Here is a 17,823-nt window from a genome sequence, read left to right as displayed (position 1 = left end):
ATTCACACCCATAAATAATGTAAAACAAATAAAACATACCACACCATATCTTAAACAAGATATTCACAAAAAACAAACACCCCTTTAATTAAAAAAACGGACATTACATGCTCAGTGATAGTACTCACTGTCTGGCGGGATTGGACGAGAGATCTCTAATGAAGAAGGTAGATTCTCTGTGCTGCCTGCTGCAGGATCCTGCCATATCTTCCAGTGCTCTTGTTGATGGCGAAAACCGTAACCAAGTTGCTGATCCTGCAAAAAATATCTACTTTGACCTTGCAAATGATGCTGTTAATTCTACACATGAGAAGACCGAGCAAGCTATGGAAGTAGATTCTGCAGACGGGCCTTGGCCTGGGCATGGTCTACCTAGAAAAGACTCGCTTAGCGACTTGCTTCTTCATCTTCCGCGTATTGCTTCTCTTCCAAGGTTCTCTAACTTGTTATACGGAATTGCAGAAGGTGAAGAATATCAATCTCCGTGACGATTCTTCACTTATTTGGTTTCTGTAATGGGAAATCTTGGTTAAGGTTTATTGCAAGGATTCTGAAATCAAGGTTCGTGAAGAATCCCCCCTATATATTAGCTCAAGAATAGGTCCTTTTTTCAATTATGATGAAGCACTTAGTTATGTAAATGGATGATAATTGACCCAATTTATTGCTTCTTGCTCAAATCTCTCACTATGTTGAGAAAGATTAATTAAAGAAGGGTGGTGATTTACTATATTTTCTTTTATTAGGTCATTTTATAAATTTTTTATTCATTAAGTCCTTTTACGAATGCATTTTGTTTCGTTAGATCTTTATATTATAGTGCATTTTGATTTAAGAGGTTTTACACTTTTATTTTTAATTTGGTAGAATCTTTATGTAATGGTAATGGACTTCAAAATTTAATCAACTTTTCTTATATTAATTAAATTTATTTAATTTTCTTTCTCTAATATTTTCCTAGAATTAACATAATAAATAAATAATTTTAATTAACATCAGAAAAATTATTTAAATTACAAGTCTGTTAAATAAATATTTATTCAAAGAACCTCTAATATAAATGTACAATAGTTTAAGAATCCAATGAACAAAAACTAGTAAAAGTACCTAATAAAGCAAAATTCATTAATACAATGATCTAATGAAACAAAAAATTTGTAATAGGATCTAATATAAGGACCTTCATATGTGTTTTGCTATTTTTAAATGTTTATGATAAAGTTATTGTTGATAAATAACATGATCGCCTAAAAATCCAAAGTCGCCAAAATTGGCATCATATTTATTGGAAGGTAAGAGATGTTAAAATAAACAGAGTTCAAAAGAGATGCCACCAAACCATTATGTACAAAGAGATGGATTGAATTAAAATGTAACTATACAAGAGAAGATGAAAGTTAAATGTAACAAGAGTTCATCTTCGGCAGCATTATCATATAGTACTAATATATTTACACTTGGTATCTTCCATCACATCCATCTGCCAATTTGCAACAAGATCAGGAAGTAGGTGAATGAATTGTGGTATCAGGTAACATGGCTATGGTCACTATGAAGTATTCACAGCCAACAGGGAGACCGTAAGGGTTTGATGCAGATGCCCCCAACCGCCGGCTACCAATCTCCAGCATCAGCACATCCACCCGCTCCTTACCGTGCTCGCTTTGCTGTGATGCCGGGGCTGGTGACTTTGCTAATCTTCTTTCAATGTGCACGACCTGCCCTACGATATAGCTTGGACGGCTTGGGAGGTGATCAGTGAACAAGGCTACAGACTCGGTGGATAGATAGTAGTATGGGCAGTTGCGGTTGATGGCCTCATAGTAGCCAGAAGATTTTAGGACGAATGCAGCTATCTCGTGCACTTCTAACCGCCCGAAGGATATCTTCTCTTTGTTCGCCTGCAATTAAATCGTTTTCCATCATATGTCCTATTTCTTGATATATGAGACCGAGACGGCATCAAAGAAAGTATATGTTACCTGCTTTTCGAGTTGATGCTTCATGTAAAGAGTATTCACCAACTCTTTCTTCTCTTCTAGTTCTTTAGTAAGTTTCTCACTTTCAGCTTCAATTTTGGAGTGTCTGTCGAGCAATTCAGCACGTTGTCTCGACAAAGCACTGACTTTATCTGCTAGCACCCTTATGCAGTCACAGAACTCAGCAGTACCGTCGTCATCAGTTTCACTGGCAACACTGTAAAATTTAAAGCCATTTAAGCAAACATAATCATGCCAATGTTAGGAGTGAGCAGAAGTGCTTACCTGTTTAAAGACTGAGCTAAACTACGCAAAGCATCAGCGAAAGTTGCCACCCCAGATGTCAAAACACAGTTTTTCATTCTTTCAAAGAGACCGCGTGTTTTGATGGCCGAGATACGCAATGCACTATACTCTGAAGCCCTACGATCAGCAGCACAAAGATGGGTTTGAGCCTCCTCTCTCGCCTCATGCAGACAGTTCTCTAAATGAGCGCAATTCATCTGCAACACAATAGGATAGAGAGTAGTCCTAAGATATGTAGAACTTTAATAACAGAGACATATACTGAGATCAATAGAGAAATATTAGTCACAATCAGACAACACCCTCATATCTTTAATAAAAGAGTAAATGAAGCCCAATGGATATTGAAAAATAAAAAATTTAACATTTTAAGTTCTGACACTGTTTCTCCTATTCAAAAGATGGATGTATTGCAAAACAACTTTTTTAATTAAGAAAGAAGACTCATGCTGGCCACAAACTGAAATCTTCGTCTCCGTCTTCAATCAGCAACATCAAGAGAAAATTAAAAATCAAGAAAGGCAGTGGTTTCTGGATGGACTTAAGAAATTGTAATCTGATCATATTTTCAATGTTGATGGAAAATGCTTGTGAAGGCAAATAGATGCCATGCCTATTGCTCATTGAGCATAGTTTAACTAGAATTATTAGAAAAGATAAGTTCTCAAACCAAACTACTGTACAAAATATGGACGGATCGCTTGCAGCCCCAAGCCCTTGCCACTTCCATCAGGTGCCAATATAGTAAACGACGGATCAAAATTCAATTTTTCAGTAAGTAATACCTGAGATTCATCGAGCAGCTTTCGACCGATCTCTAACTCCCTCCCAAGCTTGGAAACATCATCCATTAATTTTTGGATCTTAGTTTCTGCATTCTCTAATTGACTTGATTTCTCTGCTAGGGCGTTTTGCAATTCTATCACAAGGCTATCACATTCTTTAGCACCTAAATCTGGCTGAACAGCTGTTTCATAAGACAATAAGTCTGTTGGCCGAGACATGCTGACCGCCATGTTACTAGCAGAAAGTGCCATGCCTACATCAGACAACAGTGTGTCTTTCTTTTCCTTGTCATGGAGATGTCCTTTATCACGGTGCAGATCTAGCATTGATGAATCCAACTGTGGATTTAACATAATAGAGGAGTCCGTCATATTATCCCCTAGTCCTTCTTGTGCCTTACTATGATCAGGGACAACCCCCAATTTCAATGAGCTCGATGCACAAGAGACTTCTTCCATTGCATGGGGCATGTGCACTTCTTCAAGTCCTGATACATCCAACTTGTTATCATTTATCTTTGCAGTTGAAACTGCAGATTCGTCCCCATCCACCGAAATCTTATCCCTTAGATACTGATCAGACAACCTTTGTTCTAGTTCCTGAATCCGTTTTTCATAAGACTCACACTGCATTTGCTTCATCTTTAGCATTGATTGGAGGTGTTTTCCATACTCATCTTTCAGATGCAAAGCTTCAGATGTCTTCTCCGCAGCATTCCTCAACATGTTCTCTATTTTTTCATCATCAAAAGATCCATAATCAAGCTCGGTGCTCATTGAACATAATATGGCAATTTTGGAAGCAAGTTCAGCTTTCAGTTTCGCATTCTCAACTTCCATCTTGCTAGTCCCCGCAATCTCCATCAATTCTGACCCCTCAATAAATTCCTGAAAATCATACTTTTCTGGGAGGTCCACGCCACATCCTTCAACTTCAGATGAGAGTGAACCCTCATTCGACATTGACAGGGAAGTCCTCGGAGACCCATGTTTCTCACTCCTAGTAGAGGGTCCTACCAGTGATTCAGGAGCATAACGGTCTACATCTGTATAATCTAGAGCAAGCAAATTAGTGTCGAAAGGGGAAACATTGACATCACACGGGTTAGGGGTGTCATACAACCCCATGGATGCTAAAATGTCGCGAGGAATAAAAGTATTATGGACTTTCAGAAACTCCTCGCGTCTCCTAACTTCATCCTCCCTCTCTGCAGCAAGTTTTTCAGCCAACTGCCCAGCCTTGCCCATATAGATCTTCATTGAAGCTTTTCTTCTCACTACTTCAGCAAGGCATGCCCTATAAGCAGGACCTATCCCACGCACAACTTTTAGGTGCTCAAATTGATCATTCTGACGCTTCAACGCCTCCTGGAACACAGAGAACTTGTAGCGCACATCTTTGATGCTAAACTGTATGTATGCAATCTTTTGCATGTAATTGTGAACAAAATTATTCATCTCATTCTTTTTATCTCTACAGAAGTTGAGCAAATTAGAAATTGCACGATCACATTCTTGCATCCTTGGAAGGTGGTTTTTCTCGTGGCTATCATACATAGGTCCCAATGCAGAAACAGCATCATGGGGGCGCAATGAAGACGACAACTTGCTGGAAATACAGTCATCCACAAGCTTCTTTACGGTATTTACATCCTTACTGCACCACAAATAGAATATTTTAGTTAGTAGTAATATCTTTTGAAGCAAATTCTTACACAACAGCACACAACACAATGAAGAAATTGGATAAACAATAAACATCTATTAACTAATAAACTAATAAAACTCATGAGAGTGGACATCTAAGGGTGAGATTAGATTAGACCCATAAATTCTAGCATCAGAAAAACTCAAACAATCTATCATCTAAAGTTACTAAAAAAAATAAGTAACCAACAATATACATATTTTGTATAGTTCTGCTATATGCCAACACACCATACCAACCAAATACGTTGTGTGTGTGTTCTCATATAAGAGAGATAGAGAGCGGACCTGAGAGCTTGCACAATGCTCTTTTGCTCATTAATAAACTGCTGGTGGTCTTTTATTGTCAATTCCAAATCCTTGACAAGAAATGAAGCCTTTCCAGAAAATAAATTTTCTGTATTGTGCTTTAGATCTCCAAACTCCTGTTTAAATTCTGAAACTTTGTTCTCAAACTGCCTGTGGGAACTACTGCAATCTTCGACTGTCTTCAGCAGATTCTCTTCTTTCACAAAATCTAATAGGCACTTCCGGCTAGTGGTTTGCAATGATGGATGAAGTCTGATTGCTCTCAATTTTTCCACATCCCTCCCTAAGTTCACCAAAAGGCTATTATGTTGGCGGTGCTGCTGTGAGTAGCATTTCATAAAATCGCTGTAGTTTTGAAGCACAATTCTGTAGAAATAATCCAAATTACCCCTTGCAATCTCCAACGCCCTCTCTTGCACCTTCTGCTCTTGCAAAAGCCTCTCACACATTTCCATTTTAGCTGATGTACGGCTGTAAATAGCATTTCCCCACTGAAAATGATATCTAAATTGCCTCTCGTACGAAGGCAAGGCCTTTAGTGCAGGATCTGAAGCATCATCCAGAGGATGAGGGTTATGAGATGAGGACGGCGCTGAGGGATCAGGGATATCAATAATGACACACTGCTCCAGCTGGGGGGAAGGCGAATTGCTCCGCATCCTCGCTTTATTGAACAAAAACACTTCTCGCTCACTAGATGGGAGTTTATAAGTCGAGAGTGGGCGTTGAGAGTCCAATTTCATGTCCAAGCACAACAGAAGCTGATCACTGAACGGTATCCCACACACTGACTCCAGGAACTTCTGCACGGCCTCAACGAGCGTATATTCCTCACAGTCAAGCTCATACGAGTGCCCATTCTCAGCAATATGAATCACAAGTTTCCCCAATTGAACAACACCTTCCAATGCATTAGAACTCATCGTCCCGCCCCCACCACGATCGGACAAATATAACCTAAGAATTAACTGTTCTACAGCTTCGGCAGAACGCAAACCCAATCCCCCTTTTCCCGACACGCTTGGATACAACGAACTAATCAAAGCAGAAGAACTAAACAAGATCCTATCACCAATATCCCAAATGCACACACGAAATCTCCAAAGATAACCCTAATCAATCCCAAACCACTATCCAACCAAATAAACTTGAATTCCACAATCTATTTCCTTTGTCAGAAATCCAAAAAGCTCCTCAGAGATCTGCGCACATAAAATATTCCAGATTATCGAAAATTCAATCGAAACCGACTAACCGCAGAATCGCTATTCTCAACAAATCCCCAACTTCAATCACAATTGGCGAGCATACCTGCAATCAAGCAACCGAAAAGTCGAAATCACACCACAACAAAACAAAAAAAAATTAACAAAAGGGGGGAAAAACCCCACTTAACGACCTCGAAAAAAGAAGACTTTTAAACACAAAATGCCCAAAAACACAGGAGATGGGGACGTAATCAGCTCTAATCCACAACTAGAAGAAAAACAAATTGAACACGAAAACCCATGTAATCCAATATGCCGTGTTGTGTGTGCGAAAATCTACCTTGGTGTATGAATAGATAGGCTTTAGTGTGGCAATGGCGTGGAGTTTTCCTCCGAAGACGAATGATTGGTTAAATTAATGGTTAAAGAAGTAATCTTTCTTTCTTTTCTTCGAGTATTAAATAAACAATTGCGTGAAATAAAAGGCAGAGCCTTGTGAGTTGTGACCAGCAACATGAGCAGCCGCAGCCGCTGCTTAACCTTTGGGCTGTGTGTTGATTTTAGAGATGAACAATTCGATTCAGAATAGGGAACCATTGTTAGAGGAAATCGGGTTTATAGGGTACTTTACGTAAATGTACCCATTTTGTTATCTCTTCCATATATGGGAAAAACGCCATCCACATTGGCGTTTTTTATTAGTGAAGACGCCACCCGCATTGGCGTTTTACCATTTTGAACCGTATGTCGTCGTATTTTATGGAAATACATGTAAGTTAAAAAACGCCAATATGATTGGCGTGTTACAAAAAAAACGCCGACGGAGTTGGCGTGTTTAGTGAATTAGAAACGCCGGAGGTAATGGCGTGTTTATATAAAGACGCCATCCTTGATGGCGTCTTTCAATTATAAAGCAAGAAGAAAGATAAGCTGAGATAAAAGAGAGAGAAAGTCAACAGAGACATGGGAGGAGAGAGAGGGAGGAGGTAATAATAGTAGTAGGTTATAAATTGACCATATATAGGCTGTTGGAAATTGAAAAGACAGACTTTAAATTTCTTGTCATCCTTTACGTGGTATTATCCATTTTCACCCTCAATCCCTAATTCATCCTTTTTAAATTTAACTAACAAATAGTAATCCCTCCGTCCCCGAATAAGAGTCGCTAATTTCCTTTTTGGACCGTCCCCCATTAAGAGTCACTCTTCATTTTTACCATAAATGGTAGTAGGTCTCACATTCCACTAACTCACTTCACTCACATTTTATTATAAAACCAATATAAAAAAGTGGGTCCCACTTTCCCACTAACTTTTTCAACCAACTTTTCTTTACATTTCTTAAAACTCGTGCCCGGTCAAACAACTACTCCTATTAGGGGACGGAGGGAGTAATAAATATTGATGTGACATGATAAAATTAGATTAGGAACAAAGCTTAGGGCACCCGCGATCGTCCCTCCGAGACGAGACGGCCGCAGGACGTGTTGCAGCGTCCCGTCTTGTCCCCAGCTTGCCAAGACGCCCGTCCCACAGAGACAGCACGCGAGCTGTCTCACCACGCGCTCGCGCGACGGTGTGGTTAGTGGTGACAGCAAAGGTGTGGTCAAGTTGATTTGGTTTTCCGTGGTTCCATGGCTCAATAGGATGTGTTATACAAAATCTATGGTAAATATCAATCATTGATGGGGAAACAATGTCAGCTTTCCCAGAACTGAATTTGAGTCAATGTTTCAGAAACTTTTAGATGAAACTACTAGCAGAGTAGTATGTGCTTCTCCACTGCTATACAACAAAGGATATGGAGGTGCAACGCTTTCTTCGCAGAGTAGCTTCACTGTTTCGACTAGTAGTATAAGTAGCATGATGGGTGGCATGGTTGACAAAGGTGTTGTCATATTTATCACGCATCAGTGTGCTCTTGTGGTAATGTTCGTAGGGAGGCTGCATTCCTCAGTGATTTATTGTTCCTTATACTATTACTCTTGAGTGTATGCTTGCATTTTTTGTTTCTCTGAATCTCGTGGATTGAATATTCCCCGAAGGCAAAAGTCATTCTCACTGTGGAAGTATACGCTCAAATTCCCAAAACCCGATGGCAATAGGGAGGGCTATATGCCATATGTTGCATGGAGACGTATATCCCAATCTCTCAGTTCATCCTCTGGTATGTGTGAATGAAGTTTGTTAATTTCCAGCAATTGCTGTTTTCTGCAAATTTTAGTTTGATTTTTTGTTCCAGAAAATGCTCTTGTTTAAGCGTCAGACAAAGCTTCATTGCTTGGGACCAGAAGTTGAGGTTGCTAAGCTATTAAAATCAGAGTTGGAAGTGCTAGAAAAGTGGACTCTTGAAAATGCAGCTGTCGGCTTGGCATAAAAATTATCATTCTCACCTTGCCTGAAGCCTAATTTGCATTACAGTAGGTAAATATACATATGTCACAGATGCTGGCCATCCTCACCTCTGTTTGAAAGTTAAAGATGTAAATTTGATCCACCAGACTAGCTTTTCTGTGGATGACTTTTGAGGGGACAATTATTTGATTTCTCGTCATATTCATATATATTTTACTGGGAACCCTGAGAAAGCTTATCACAACAGTATTGATGCTAGGGGTGCTACTAATACTATATGCATACTTGGACAGGAGCATCTCATTGCATCTCGCCTTCTCTCATAGAAGGAACAAATTGAAGTACTGCGAACTGGATTGGTGCCTTAAACATGGCGATGGCACTTTATGATGGCCAATAATTCGGTCTTGTAGATATTCCCAAAAACTTGGATGACTTACAAAGAACTATTATGCCTTTTCTTTCGGAGTTACTTCAGGCATATGTTAATGTTAGTGAGTATTTTCATACTTATCTTTTGCTTGTTACAACCAAAATACAAAGGTGGACCAGTCCAATGAGATTAAGGAGCAATACATTGATACGTGTTGGTGGTGTTGCTGTTGAATTTTGTGTGCATACCCATAAATGGGAAAAACGCCATTCTCGTTGGCGTGTTTTAAGTGAAAACGCCACCCGTATTGGCGTTTTACAACGTATGTGTCGTTGTATTGCATGTACGTTAAAAAACGCCGACGGGGTTGGCGTTTGATCGAAAAACGCCAATCCCAGTGGCGTGTTTTAAAAACGCCAATTCGGGTGGCGTTTTTCGTGCCTTCCGCCGTGAAAAAGGCCAAAAATTATCCCAAGTTATACACGCCAATGGGATTGGCGTGTTTCAACCTTTCGTTCAGGCAAACTTTCGTTCAGGCATTTCATCGAACACTTGGAGGGCAAACTTTCGTTCAACAATGTTAATTTTGAATTGGGCTCTGTAATACATATATTATTGAGTAGGGAAAGGCAATACATTGCACATAATTATGTGCTTGTTTTGGTGAATCAGGATTTGGTGGAAGCTACTGGTTGATCGAGGACGTGTAGGTATGTGCGCCAACCGGTAGCATCTCTGTGATTTCCCTCCATTGTACAAATGGCGTTTTCCTTCATCACACAAATGGTTTTATTCTGATGCTTGTCCTGCCATAGTGGTTGGTGTTATGACTGAGATTTTTTATTCTCGACTACATTTCACATTGTGATAGCACTGAAAAACTTGACGGTGTTTTCCAATTTCTGATTCCGTATCTAGTATGTTGCACTGAAAATTCCAAATATACGATATGATATGATGTGCTTGTTGAGTAGAATTATTGTGATATATAGTGGGCAATTGTGATTGGAGCAGAATAGGTGGCGTGGAATGAGCTGAATGGAATGATGAGGTGTTTGGATGGACAAGTAGTTGGGGTTTGGGAGTAGCTTCAAAGTGAAGACAAGAAATTTGATTCGATAATTGGTTTCATCTGCAAAATAGTATCAGTATCTATCTACTGTATATGATGGTTTGTGTGAATCATTTGACTGAGTCTATCTCACTCTCACAGTTGGTGGCTGTTTGGATACACATTACTACACACTATAATGCATGATAACAAAAACTTATTAGAATTGAAGAAATTGAAGATATGTGAAATTAAAGAGAGAGAGTAACTAAGACAAGATCTTCCATCACAAAAGCTGAATAAAAACTTGAGTTATACAAAATCATAATACTAGAAAAGGCAAAGAAAATGTGGCTTAATTCCATGGTGGCTCTCCTTGTGCTGATAGAAGAATAAAGTAGCAATGCAGCTGCTTAATTGCCCTTCAAAAATCAAGGCCAATCTCTTCTTCTATCACTATACACCATCTCCCTTACCTGAAGCCATATCTAAAAACAAGCTTCTAACTCCAACATATACATATATATCCTTGATAATTAATAACAATAATAATAATAATTACACAACCACCATAGATACTACTATGTAGTAGTAGTATAATTAATTAACCCAAGAACACAGTATCCATATATAGTAGTACCAGTAGTATTATACTTATAAGTCAGTTTTTTACTTTTCATTTTTTCCAAATCAATACAAACAAAGTCACCCACCACCCCTACAAAGAAAAAAATGTAAAAAAATTAGTAAAATTTACCATGATCCACCGCCTATAACCCCATTCCAAAATCCATTGGAATTATGATCATCTCGAGTTTGATCAGCATTGTTGGGCACCTGCTTCAAATCCTCAAACGGAAAAAGAAGCTTCCCATTTGCTTCGGGAACCCCCTGGAAGCTTCCATAGCCGCTCCCGAGCCCATCCAGCGAGAAGTTGAGCGACGGCTTGAACTCCGGCATCGGAAACCCCGACGAGTATGGATCCGCCGACGCCGGCATGAAACCGCCCGACGTCGCCGCCGTGAGCAGCTCCAGCGAGGAGGAGAGATGCTGGCGCGGCGGCGACGACGGAGAAGAAGCGGCGACGGTGGAGTTGGTGAATGAGGGGAATTGGATCATGTTGTCGGTTAGGGATTTGAACCAACTGTTTGTTGAAATGCCTGAACGAAAGTTTGCCCTCCAAGTGTTCGATGAAATGCCTGAACGAAAGTTTGCCTGAATGAAAGGTTGAAACACGCCAATCCCATTGGCGTGTATAACTTGGGATAATTTTTGGCCTTTTTTCACGGCAGAAGGCAAGAAAAACGCCACCCGAATTGGCGTTTTTAAAACACGCCACTGGGATTGGCGTTTTTCGATCAAACGCCAACCCCGTCGGCGTTTTTTAACATACATGCAATACAACGACACATACGTTGTAAAACGCCAATACGGGTGGCGTTTTCACTTAAAACACGCCAATGAGAATGGCGTTTTTCCCATTTATGGAATAGATAACAAAATGGGTACATTTACGTAATTTTAAAGGCAAACTGCCCTAGAAACCCGATTTTCCCACCATTGTTACTCACTTACTCTACTTATGATTTTGGATGGAAATTAAGTCTGTCAATAATTGTTGAAGATGAATTATTATTGTTATTATTATAATGAGTAAATACAAAAATGTTTTGATGTATGCACCTGGACATGTTTGTGTACATACACTATATAATTGCTTTGATACTATGGAGAGACGGGATCTGCTGAAATCTAAGAGCACCTACAACCGTGCTCTTGTCAATGAGTACGGTTATGGGCCCGACGCTACTATTTCTGACTACTCTTAGACAAGAGTACAATACCCACAGCTGTGCTCATCCGTAAGGACGAGCACAATGGTCTCACCATTCTATTATTCAATTTAAATAAAAATATTTCTAAAATATTAAAATTCATTAAAAAAACCGAAATAATATTTCAAATTACAAATAAAATAAAAAAGACATAATTAAAATCCTAAAAAATAAAAAATACATAATTAAAATACTAAAAATTAAAAATTACATAATTAAAGCTAAAAATATCCCAGTGGAAGACTATTCATCCGGCGGCACTACTCCCAATTATTTTTGGAGGCCCAATATCATGGCCTCGTGCGATCGAAGTTGCGAGGGGGTCATAGTTGACCTATCGGCCATATTGAGTTGGGCCAAAATCGCCCACAACGAGTTGGTGGGGTGGAGGTGGCGCATAGGGCACGGGAACATGAACGGGAGCGGGTTCGGGAGCATCGCCGGATGGAGTCGCTGCGCGACGGCGATTGGCCGCTGGCTTCTTCCTTCCTTGCGGTCGGCGTTAGGAACCGCTCGGGCCGGCGTCGGGGTTACCCAAGTTAGCTCCGGCGAGTTGGCTAACCATGTCTTCGAAGCCGGCGTCGGATAGGGATACCGACTTTGACCGTTTGGAGGAGCCGCTAGAGGAGGATGTTACGCCTCCCCTATACTTCGGATGCGACCGTGTCTCCTGCCAAATGTTGAGGTACTTGAACGCCTTGTAGTTCATGGATTAGTAGGTCGACATGGCGGAACTGATGATGTCGACCTCGCTCCGGCCGCTCCCCGCCGACCGCTCTTCCTGGAGGTAATACCCCTGGAACTTTTGGATTTCTTCATTGGCTCTGTAGATGGCGTTGCGCACCATACTCTCGTTGCGCTCGATTGTTCCCTCCGACCGATTTTCATTGTACCGGCGACAAATGCACCACCAAAAGTGATCGCCGGATTGGTTCGTGCCAATCTCCGGATCTTCGGAGATTGGTAAGAACGCCTTGAACAATTGCTCCATCTCCGCCGGAGTGTACGGTGTGCGGACACCGCGAGTAGGAGGAGTCGGAGTTTGGGAGGGGGCGGTCGACCTCGCTCTAGGTTCGGGTGTCCACCCGTATAGCCCTTCGGGGGCATCTTGGTCGTTGATCGGGTAAGGCCGGTAGCCACCTGGAACGCCCGAACTTTGGGTTTGAGGAGGGGCCGAATATTCCGTTTCCGGACTAGGAAACGGTTGTGAACCGAACCAATCGGGGTTCCAACCGTGGGAGCCCGGAGGGTGATCGCCTTGGCTGGACATTGTTATGTTGTATGAGTGGAAGAAAGATTGAGAATGGAGATGAGAGAATGTAGATGAGAATGGAAATGAGAGAATGTAGATGAGAATTGTGTAGTGTGGTGTGAATTTTGTTGGTGTTAAAGTGAGGGTATTTATAGATGAAAATGTGTATTTTTGGGGGAAAAAAAATTTAAAAAAAATTAAAAGTGGCTAGAAAACGGTAGAAAATGGATATATTTTTTTGGGAAGTGGGAAAATATTTTTTTTTATTTTTAGTCGGTTTTTAATTAAAAATCGATTTAAAAAAAAATCAAATGCAACGGCTATGCCGTTGCCCAATCACTTCCGGCCACGTCACCTGCTCGCTGGCACGGATGTGCTCGATGCATCGAGCAGCGCCGTGCCAGCGGCAAAAGACGTCTTCCGTGCCGCTGGCACGGACGGACGAACGTCGTCCGTCCACCGTTGCAGATGCTCTAATTAGCTATGTAGGTTATAGCTTTAATTATTTTATTTTATTTTTCTGAAAATGAGGTCATGAGAATGACATGTGTTGGGAGTGGAAGTGGATGAGAGAAATAAATTTTTTTAATTAGGGTAGTATTAATAGAAAGAGATTTATACTGTAATAATGTGTTGAATTTTTTTAAAATTTGAAAAAGATTGATTTTAATGGATGGATTGAAATGACAAAATAGAATTATTCTTTGGGGACGAATAAAATATAATAAAATATAATTTGACATGTGAAGGTGTATAACAATAGGTAATTCTTGTGAGAAAAATATTAAAATCTAAAACAATTTGTATACATCTTTTATATTATGTTGAATTTTTAATTATCGTTTTAGCTTCTTCTGTTCATATCATTTTTTATTTATTTTTCTTATTTAAAATAGTGTTCTTTTTCATTCATTATTTTGTTGTCTTTATATATTTATAAGAGGTAACCCCGCCACCCGCTGGGAGACTTTCGGCCTTAATCCGCAACCCCGATCGAGCAGGATTAGTCGGATTCCGGCAAAAGGCGGATTCGGTACACCTGTGGTTAAATTAAAAAAGAAGAAGAGGTAACTTCGTAAATTATGGCTTAGATATCAATAATAGTTAAAATATCATGGTTATGCAAATTATTTATTTCATTTCAATAGGATTTAGGGATGTTAATTGGACTAACCTGTTTGGGTTCGAGCCAATCCACTCGGATTGTCAGGCTATTCGGATTGTAAATTTTTTAATTTATAAATATTCAATCCTAACCCTCATCCACCTGATTTCAGACTAACCCATTGAGCTATTCGGGCTAAAAGGCTTTTGGAAATAAACACACGTAAATAAAATTTTCTTATATAAAATGATTCTAAATTTTAGATATTTTTCTCTCTTAGTTTTAGAAAATATCTTCAAATTTTCACGTCTTTCCTCAATAATAGTTGAAGATGAGTTTTTAATCTTGATCAGCTACAACACAAACAAAGATAAATTAAAATTAGAGGTATCAATTCTGATTAAAGGTTGTGTTTGATGTCATCATTTTGGAACTATTCATAACAAATTGATTATGAAAATTAGAAATCTTATCCAACACGAATTAGTGTTAACATGATGAATATGTTGAAAATTTGATAGGCTAATTGTCAAATTGTCTTGATTGGTTTTGGCAGTGGTAAGTCGGCGGTGGCAGATGATGGGAAGACGAAAGAATGGGTCAAAGTGGAACTTGGAAGTTGGTATGGTTTTTGGATGGTTTTAGAGGTGATTAACCCATGTTTTTGTTGGATTAAGGTGTTTATTATAACTTTTCACTCATTTAGTCATCAATTAGATGAAGTAATGAGTTTGTTGGACTTTTGAAGTAAAAACAGGTTAAAACGGGCAAAACGGAGCGAACGCGGCTGATTCCAGAAAGTTCGCCCGACCGGACGTTTTTATAAGACAAAACGCCCGACCCGGGCGAAATAGAGATGAGACCAGAGATTTCGCCCGTCCGGGTGTTTTTCCTCCAACAAAACGCCCGGTCGGGCGTTTCTCCATTGATCAAGAATTTCCATTTTCGGGAAGTATCATGATCATCCAATAAGAAGGGTTTCCATTTTTTCAAATGAACAATTTGAAGACCTATTGATTCTAACAACTGATTGCAGAGTTGATCATTCGGACCTTTCGGTCGGGCGATTGCTGCTGATGCCCATTTTCTCTTTCTTTTCACTCCGGATATAAAAGGGGACTTCACACATTTGAGCTCTAACTCCTACACGACGATTCCGAGCAAGAAAACAATGTTTTGAAGAGGATTTGAAGGCTTAGGAGCTTCCCCTTTCAAGAGATTGAAGGAGAAGACTCCCCACCATCATTTCTACCATAGGGAGTTCTAGTTTCTATTTTCTATCCATGTTTTCTTCGATTTGCTTTATTTTTCTTTTTGTTTTACCTTTGACTATGAGTAGCTAAATTTTCCTTAGGGATGTGGTGATGTTTGTATAGAATCCATGGGTTGATCCTTGATTTATGCTATCTATCTCTTGTGTTGGTTTTTGTTGGTTATTTAGCTCTTATTATCCAATTGTGTAGCTAACAATTTAATATATCTTGTTCTAATTATTGACATTGAGATATGCATGATTAGAATGGTTAGGTAATCAACAACTACGTGCGTTACATGTAATCTAGAGATGCATGAGCTAGAGAGATGACTAGGGTCCGTTGTTCTATGGAGTTAATCTTGAATTGTATGGAGGAGACTCCTACACTAGGGATTAATCCACGAGTTAGATACACCCGAGAGAGGGTCTAACCAATTTACCCGACCTTCCTAGCCACACAAGAGAACTGATAGATGAGCATGATCCATAGGGGGAACCCGTGATCCATACTAACGGATCCATATCCCTACCTTTCCAAATTTGTATGAAAAACCATCCTTTGTTTGTCTTGCTTCGTTAATTGTCTTTACTTGATTAATTGTTCTTTGATCTTAGTTATAGAAAACCAAAAATCCCTTTTAGTAGTCTAAATAATGTTCAAAGTTGCATTGTAATACTCAAACCGGCTTTTCGTCTTCGATGATCGATAATTTTAGCTTGCCATATGCTACTTAGCCCGTACACTTGTGGGTGACGCTTTTTAATGCAAAATTAGCATGAGTCAAGTTTTTGGCGCCGTTGCCTAGGGTCAACTTCATCAACCGGGGCAATTCCCAAGCAATACCATTCCTAACCTAAAGGATTGCAAGGCTATTAATTTGAGGAGTGGGACAAGCTATGTGAGTCCTCCTATGCCCGAAACGGAAGATATTGTGCAACCCGAGGAAGAAGAGAGGATAGAGGTGGAGACACCGACGGAGAGCCCACCTAAAGATCAGCCCGAGCCAATTGTTCCTCCCAAGTCCATGGAAGTTAAACTTCCTTTTCCTCAGATGATGCAAAAGAAGAAGGATGAACAATTTTCAAGATTTTTGGATATCTTTAGGAAAGTTCAAATTAACATCCCTCTTGTTGAGGCACTTCAATAAATGCCAAGCTATGCAAAGTTCCTCAAGGATGTGGTCTCACAAAAGAGGAAATGAGAGCACTATGAGACGGTTAACTTGACGGAGAGTTATAGTTCAATTATTCAAAGGAAGTTACCGGCCAAGATGCAAGATCCGGGGAGCTTCACTATTGAATGCACCATTGAAAATTGCTTTGTGGAGAATGTCTTGTGTGATCTAAGGGCTAGCATCAATCTTATGCCATTGTCCTTCTTCAACAAGTTGAAAATTGGTCCATTGAAGTCCACTAGCATTACTTTGCAAATGGCGGATAGATCGGTAGCATACCCCTCGGGCATAGTTGAAGATATATTGGTGAGGGTGAATGACTTCAAATTCCCCGTTGACTTTGTGGTGTTGGACATGGAAGATGATAGAATTGTACCTCTTATTTTGGGGAGACCGTTCCTTGCCACCGGAAAAGCCATGATTGATGTTTCAAAGGGAGAGCTTACACTTCGCCTTAATGATGAGAGTGTGACATTTTCGATATATGAGGCCTTGAAGAGGCATGATGTGGAACCGGGAGGAAGTCTTCAACATTGCAATGTTGTGACCGTGATGGATAAGTGTGTTGGAAGAATGGCACCGGCCTCTTACTTGGATGACAATTAGAGAGATGCATTTCTCATTCCTTGTATTCTTCCCATTCTTTTGATATTTTGGATGCTAACCCCGAGTTGTTGGAATTTGTAGGTGCTTTGAACTCGGCTAAAGAGACCCCTAGATCACTCCGTTCACAATTTCTACCTCTTAGGGATGGAAAGCAAGAAGCTTGAGTTGAAGCCAATACCATCACACTTGCAATATGCCTTTCTTGGAGAGAATGACACTTTTCCGGTAATTGTATCATCTTCCCTTTCTACTTCCGAGTTGGATAAATTGTTGAGAGTTCTTAGGAAGCATAAGAGTGCCATTGGGTGGTCCATATCAGACATCAAGGGAATAAGCCCAACCGTTTGCATGCATAGGATTCACTTAGAAGATGGGTATAAGCCTAAGGTACAAAACCAAAGTCGATTAAACCCTATTATGCAAGATGTGGTTAGAAAGGAAGTGTTGAAATGGTTAGATGCCGATATTATATATGCTATATTCGATAGTGAGTGGGTGAGTCTTACTCAAATGGTGGCCATAA

At 39.9% G+C, this 17,823-nt stretch overlaps 4 protein-coding genes across 9 annotated transcripts; 2 read left to right on the top strand and 2 right to left on the bottom strand.

The window, feature by feature from the left end:
- Positions 1 to 595, top strand: LOC121801367. The gene has a single exon (XM_042200847.1). The coding sequence runs from the start codon at positions 108 to 110 to the stop codon at positions 486 to 488; it is 381 nt and encodes a 126-aa protein (XP_042056781.1). The 5' UTR covers positions 1 to 107; the 3' UTR covers positions 489 to 595.
- A 653-nt stretch (positions 596 to 1,248) lies between these two features.
- On the bottom strand, positions 1,249 to 6,872 carry LOC121799388 (autophagy-related protein 11-like). 5 transcript variants are annotated; one of them, XM_042198749.1, is made up of 6 exons: positions 6,635 to 6,872; positions 5,066 to 6,397; positions 3,071 to 4,727; positions 2,265 to 2,482; positions 1,983 to 2,196; positions 1,249 to 1,901 (listed from the first exon to the last, which is right to left on the bottom strand). In XM_042198749.1, exons 2-6 carry the CDS (start codon positions 6,007 to 6,009, stop codon positions 1,500 to 1,502), a joined length of 3,435 nt encoding a protein of 1,144 aa, XP_042054683.1. In that variant the 5' UTR covers positions 6,010 to 6,397; positions 6,635 to 6,872; the 3' UTR covers positions 1,249 to 1,499. The 5 variants fall into 5 exon arrangements, with proteins under 5 accessions (XP_042054683.1, XP_042054687.1, XP_042054685.1 ...); XM_042198753.1 differs by having other exon boundaries at positions 1,983 to 2,187; XM_042198751.1 differs by having other exon boundaries at positions 5,066 to 6,288.
- Positions 6,873 to 10,298: 3,426 nt separating this feature from the next.
- LOC121800021 (dof zinc finger protein 1-like) lies at positions 10,299 to 11,257 on the bottom strand. Of its 2 annotated transcripts, none has more exons than XM_042199560.1 (2): positions 10,830 to 11,257; positions 10,299 to 10,548 (listed from the first exon to the last, which is right to left on the bottom strand). In XM_042199560.1, the coding sequence occupies exons 1-2, from the start codon at positions 11,189 to 11,191 to the stop codon at positions 10,545 to 10,547; spliced, it is 366 nt and encodes a 121-aa protein (XP_042055494.1). In that variant the 5' UTR covers positions 11,192 to 11,257; the 3' UTR covers positions 10,299 to 10,544. The 2 variants fall into 2 exon arrangements, with proteins under 2 accessions (XP_042055494.1, XP_042055495.1); XM_042199561.1 differs by having other exon boundaries at positions 10,299 to 10,560; positions 10,830 to 11,256.
- A 5,533-nt stretch (positions 11,258 to 16,790) lies between these two features.
- LOC121800940 lies at positions 16,791 to 17,300 on the top strand. Its single transcript, XM_042200428.1, has one exon. It carries the CDS (start codon positions 16,791 to 16,793, stop codon positions 17,298 to 17,300), a length of 510 nt encoding a protein of 169 aa, XP_042056362.1.
- The last annotated feature ends 523 nt before the right edge of the window (positions 17,301 to 17,823 follow it).

Source organism: Salvia splendens, chromosome 4 (assembly GCF_004379255.2).
Source record: "Salvia splendens isolate huo1 chromosome 4, SspV2, whole genome shotgun sequence".
Classification (NCBI taxonomy): domain Eukaryota; kingdom Viridiplantae; phylum Streptophyta; class Magnoliopsida; order Lamiales; family Lamiaceae; genus Salvia; species Salvia splendens.
The sequence above is the reverse complement of the archived record's forward strand: the minus strand, read 5'-3'. Positions and strand labels throughout refer to the sequence as shown.

Bases quoted from the DNA above. Each gene is read 5' to 3' on its own strand.
- LOC121801367 (XM_042200847.1), top strand. From the start codon at position 108: ATGCTCAGTGATAGTACTCACTGTCTGGCGGGATTGGACGAGAGATCT.
- LOC121799388 (XM_042198749.1), bottom strand. From the start codon at position 6,009: ATGAGTTCTAATGCATTGGAAGGTGTTGTTCAATTGGGGAAACTTGTG. The intron at 4,728-5,065 runs GTCCGCTCTCTA...TTTGTGGTGCAG, and splicing joins AGCATTGTGCAAGCTCTCAG to TAAGGATGTAAATACCGTAA. The intron at 2,197-2,264 runs GTAAGCACTTCT...TAAATTTTACAG, and splicing joins TTAGCTCAGTCTTTAAACAG to TGTTGCCAGTGAAACTGATG.
- LOC121800021 (XM_042199560.1), bottom strand. From the start codon at position 11,191: ATGATCCAATTCCCCTCATTCACCAACTCCACCGTCGCCGCTTCTTCT.
- LOC121800940 (XM_042200428.1), top strand. From the start codon at position 16,791: ATGCAAGATCCGGGGAGCTTCACTATTGAATGCACCATTGAAAATTGC.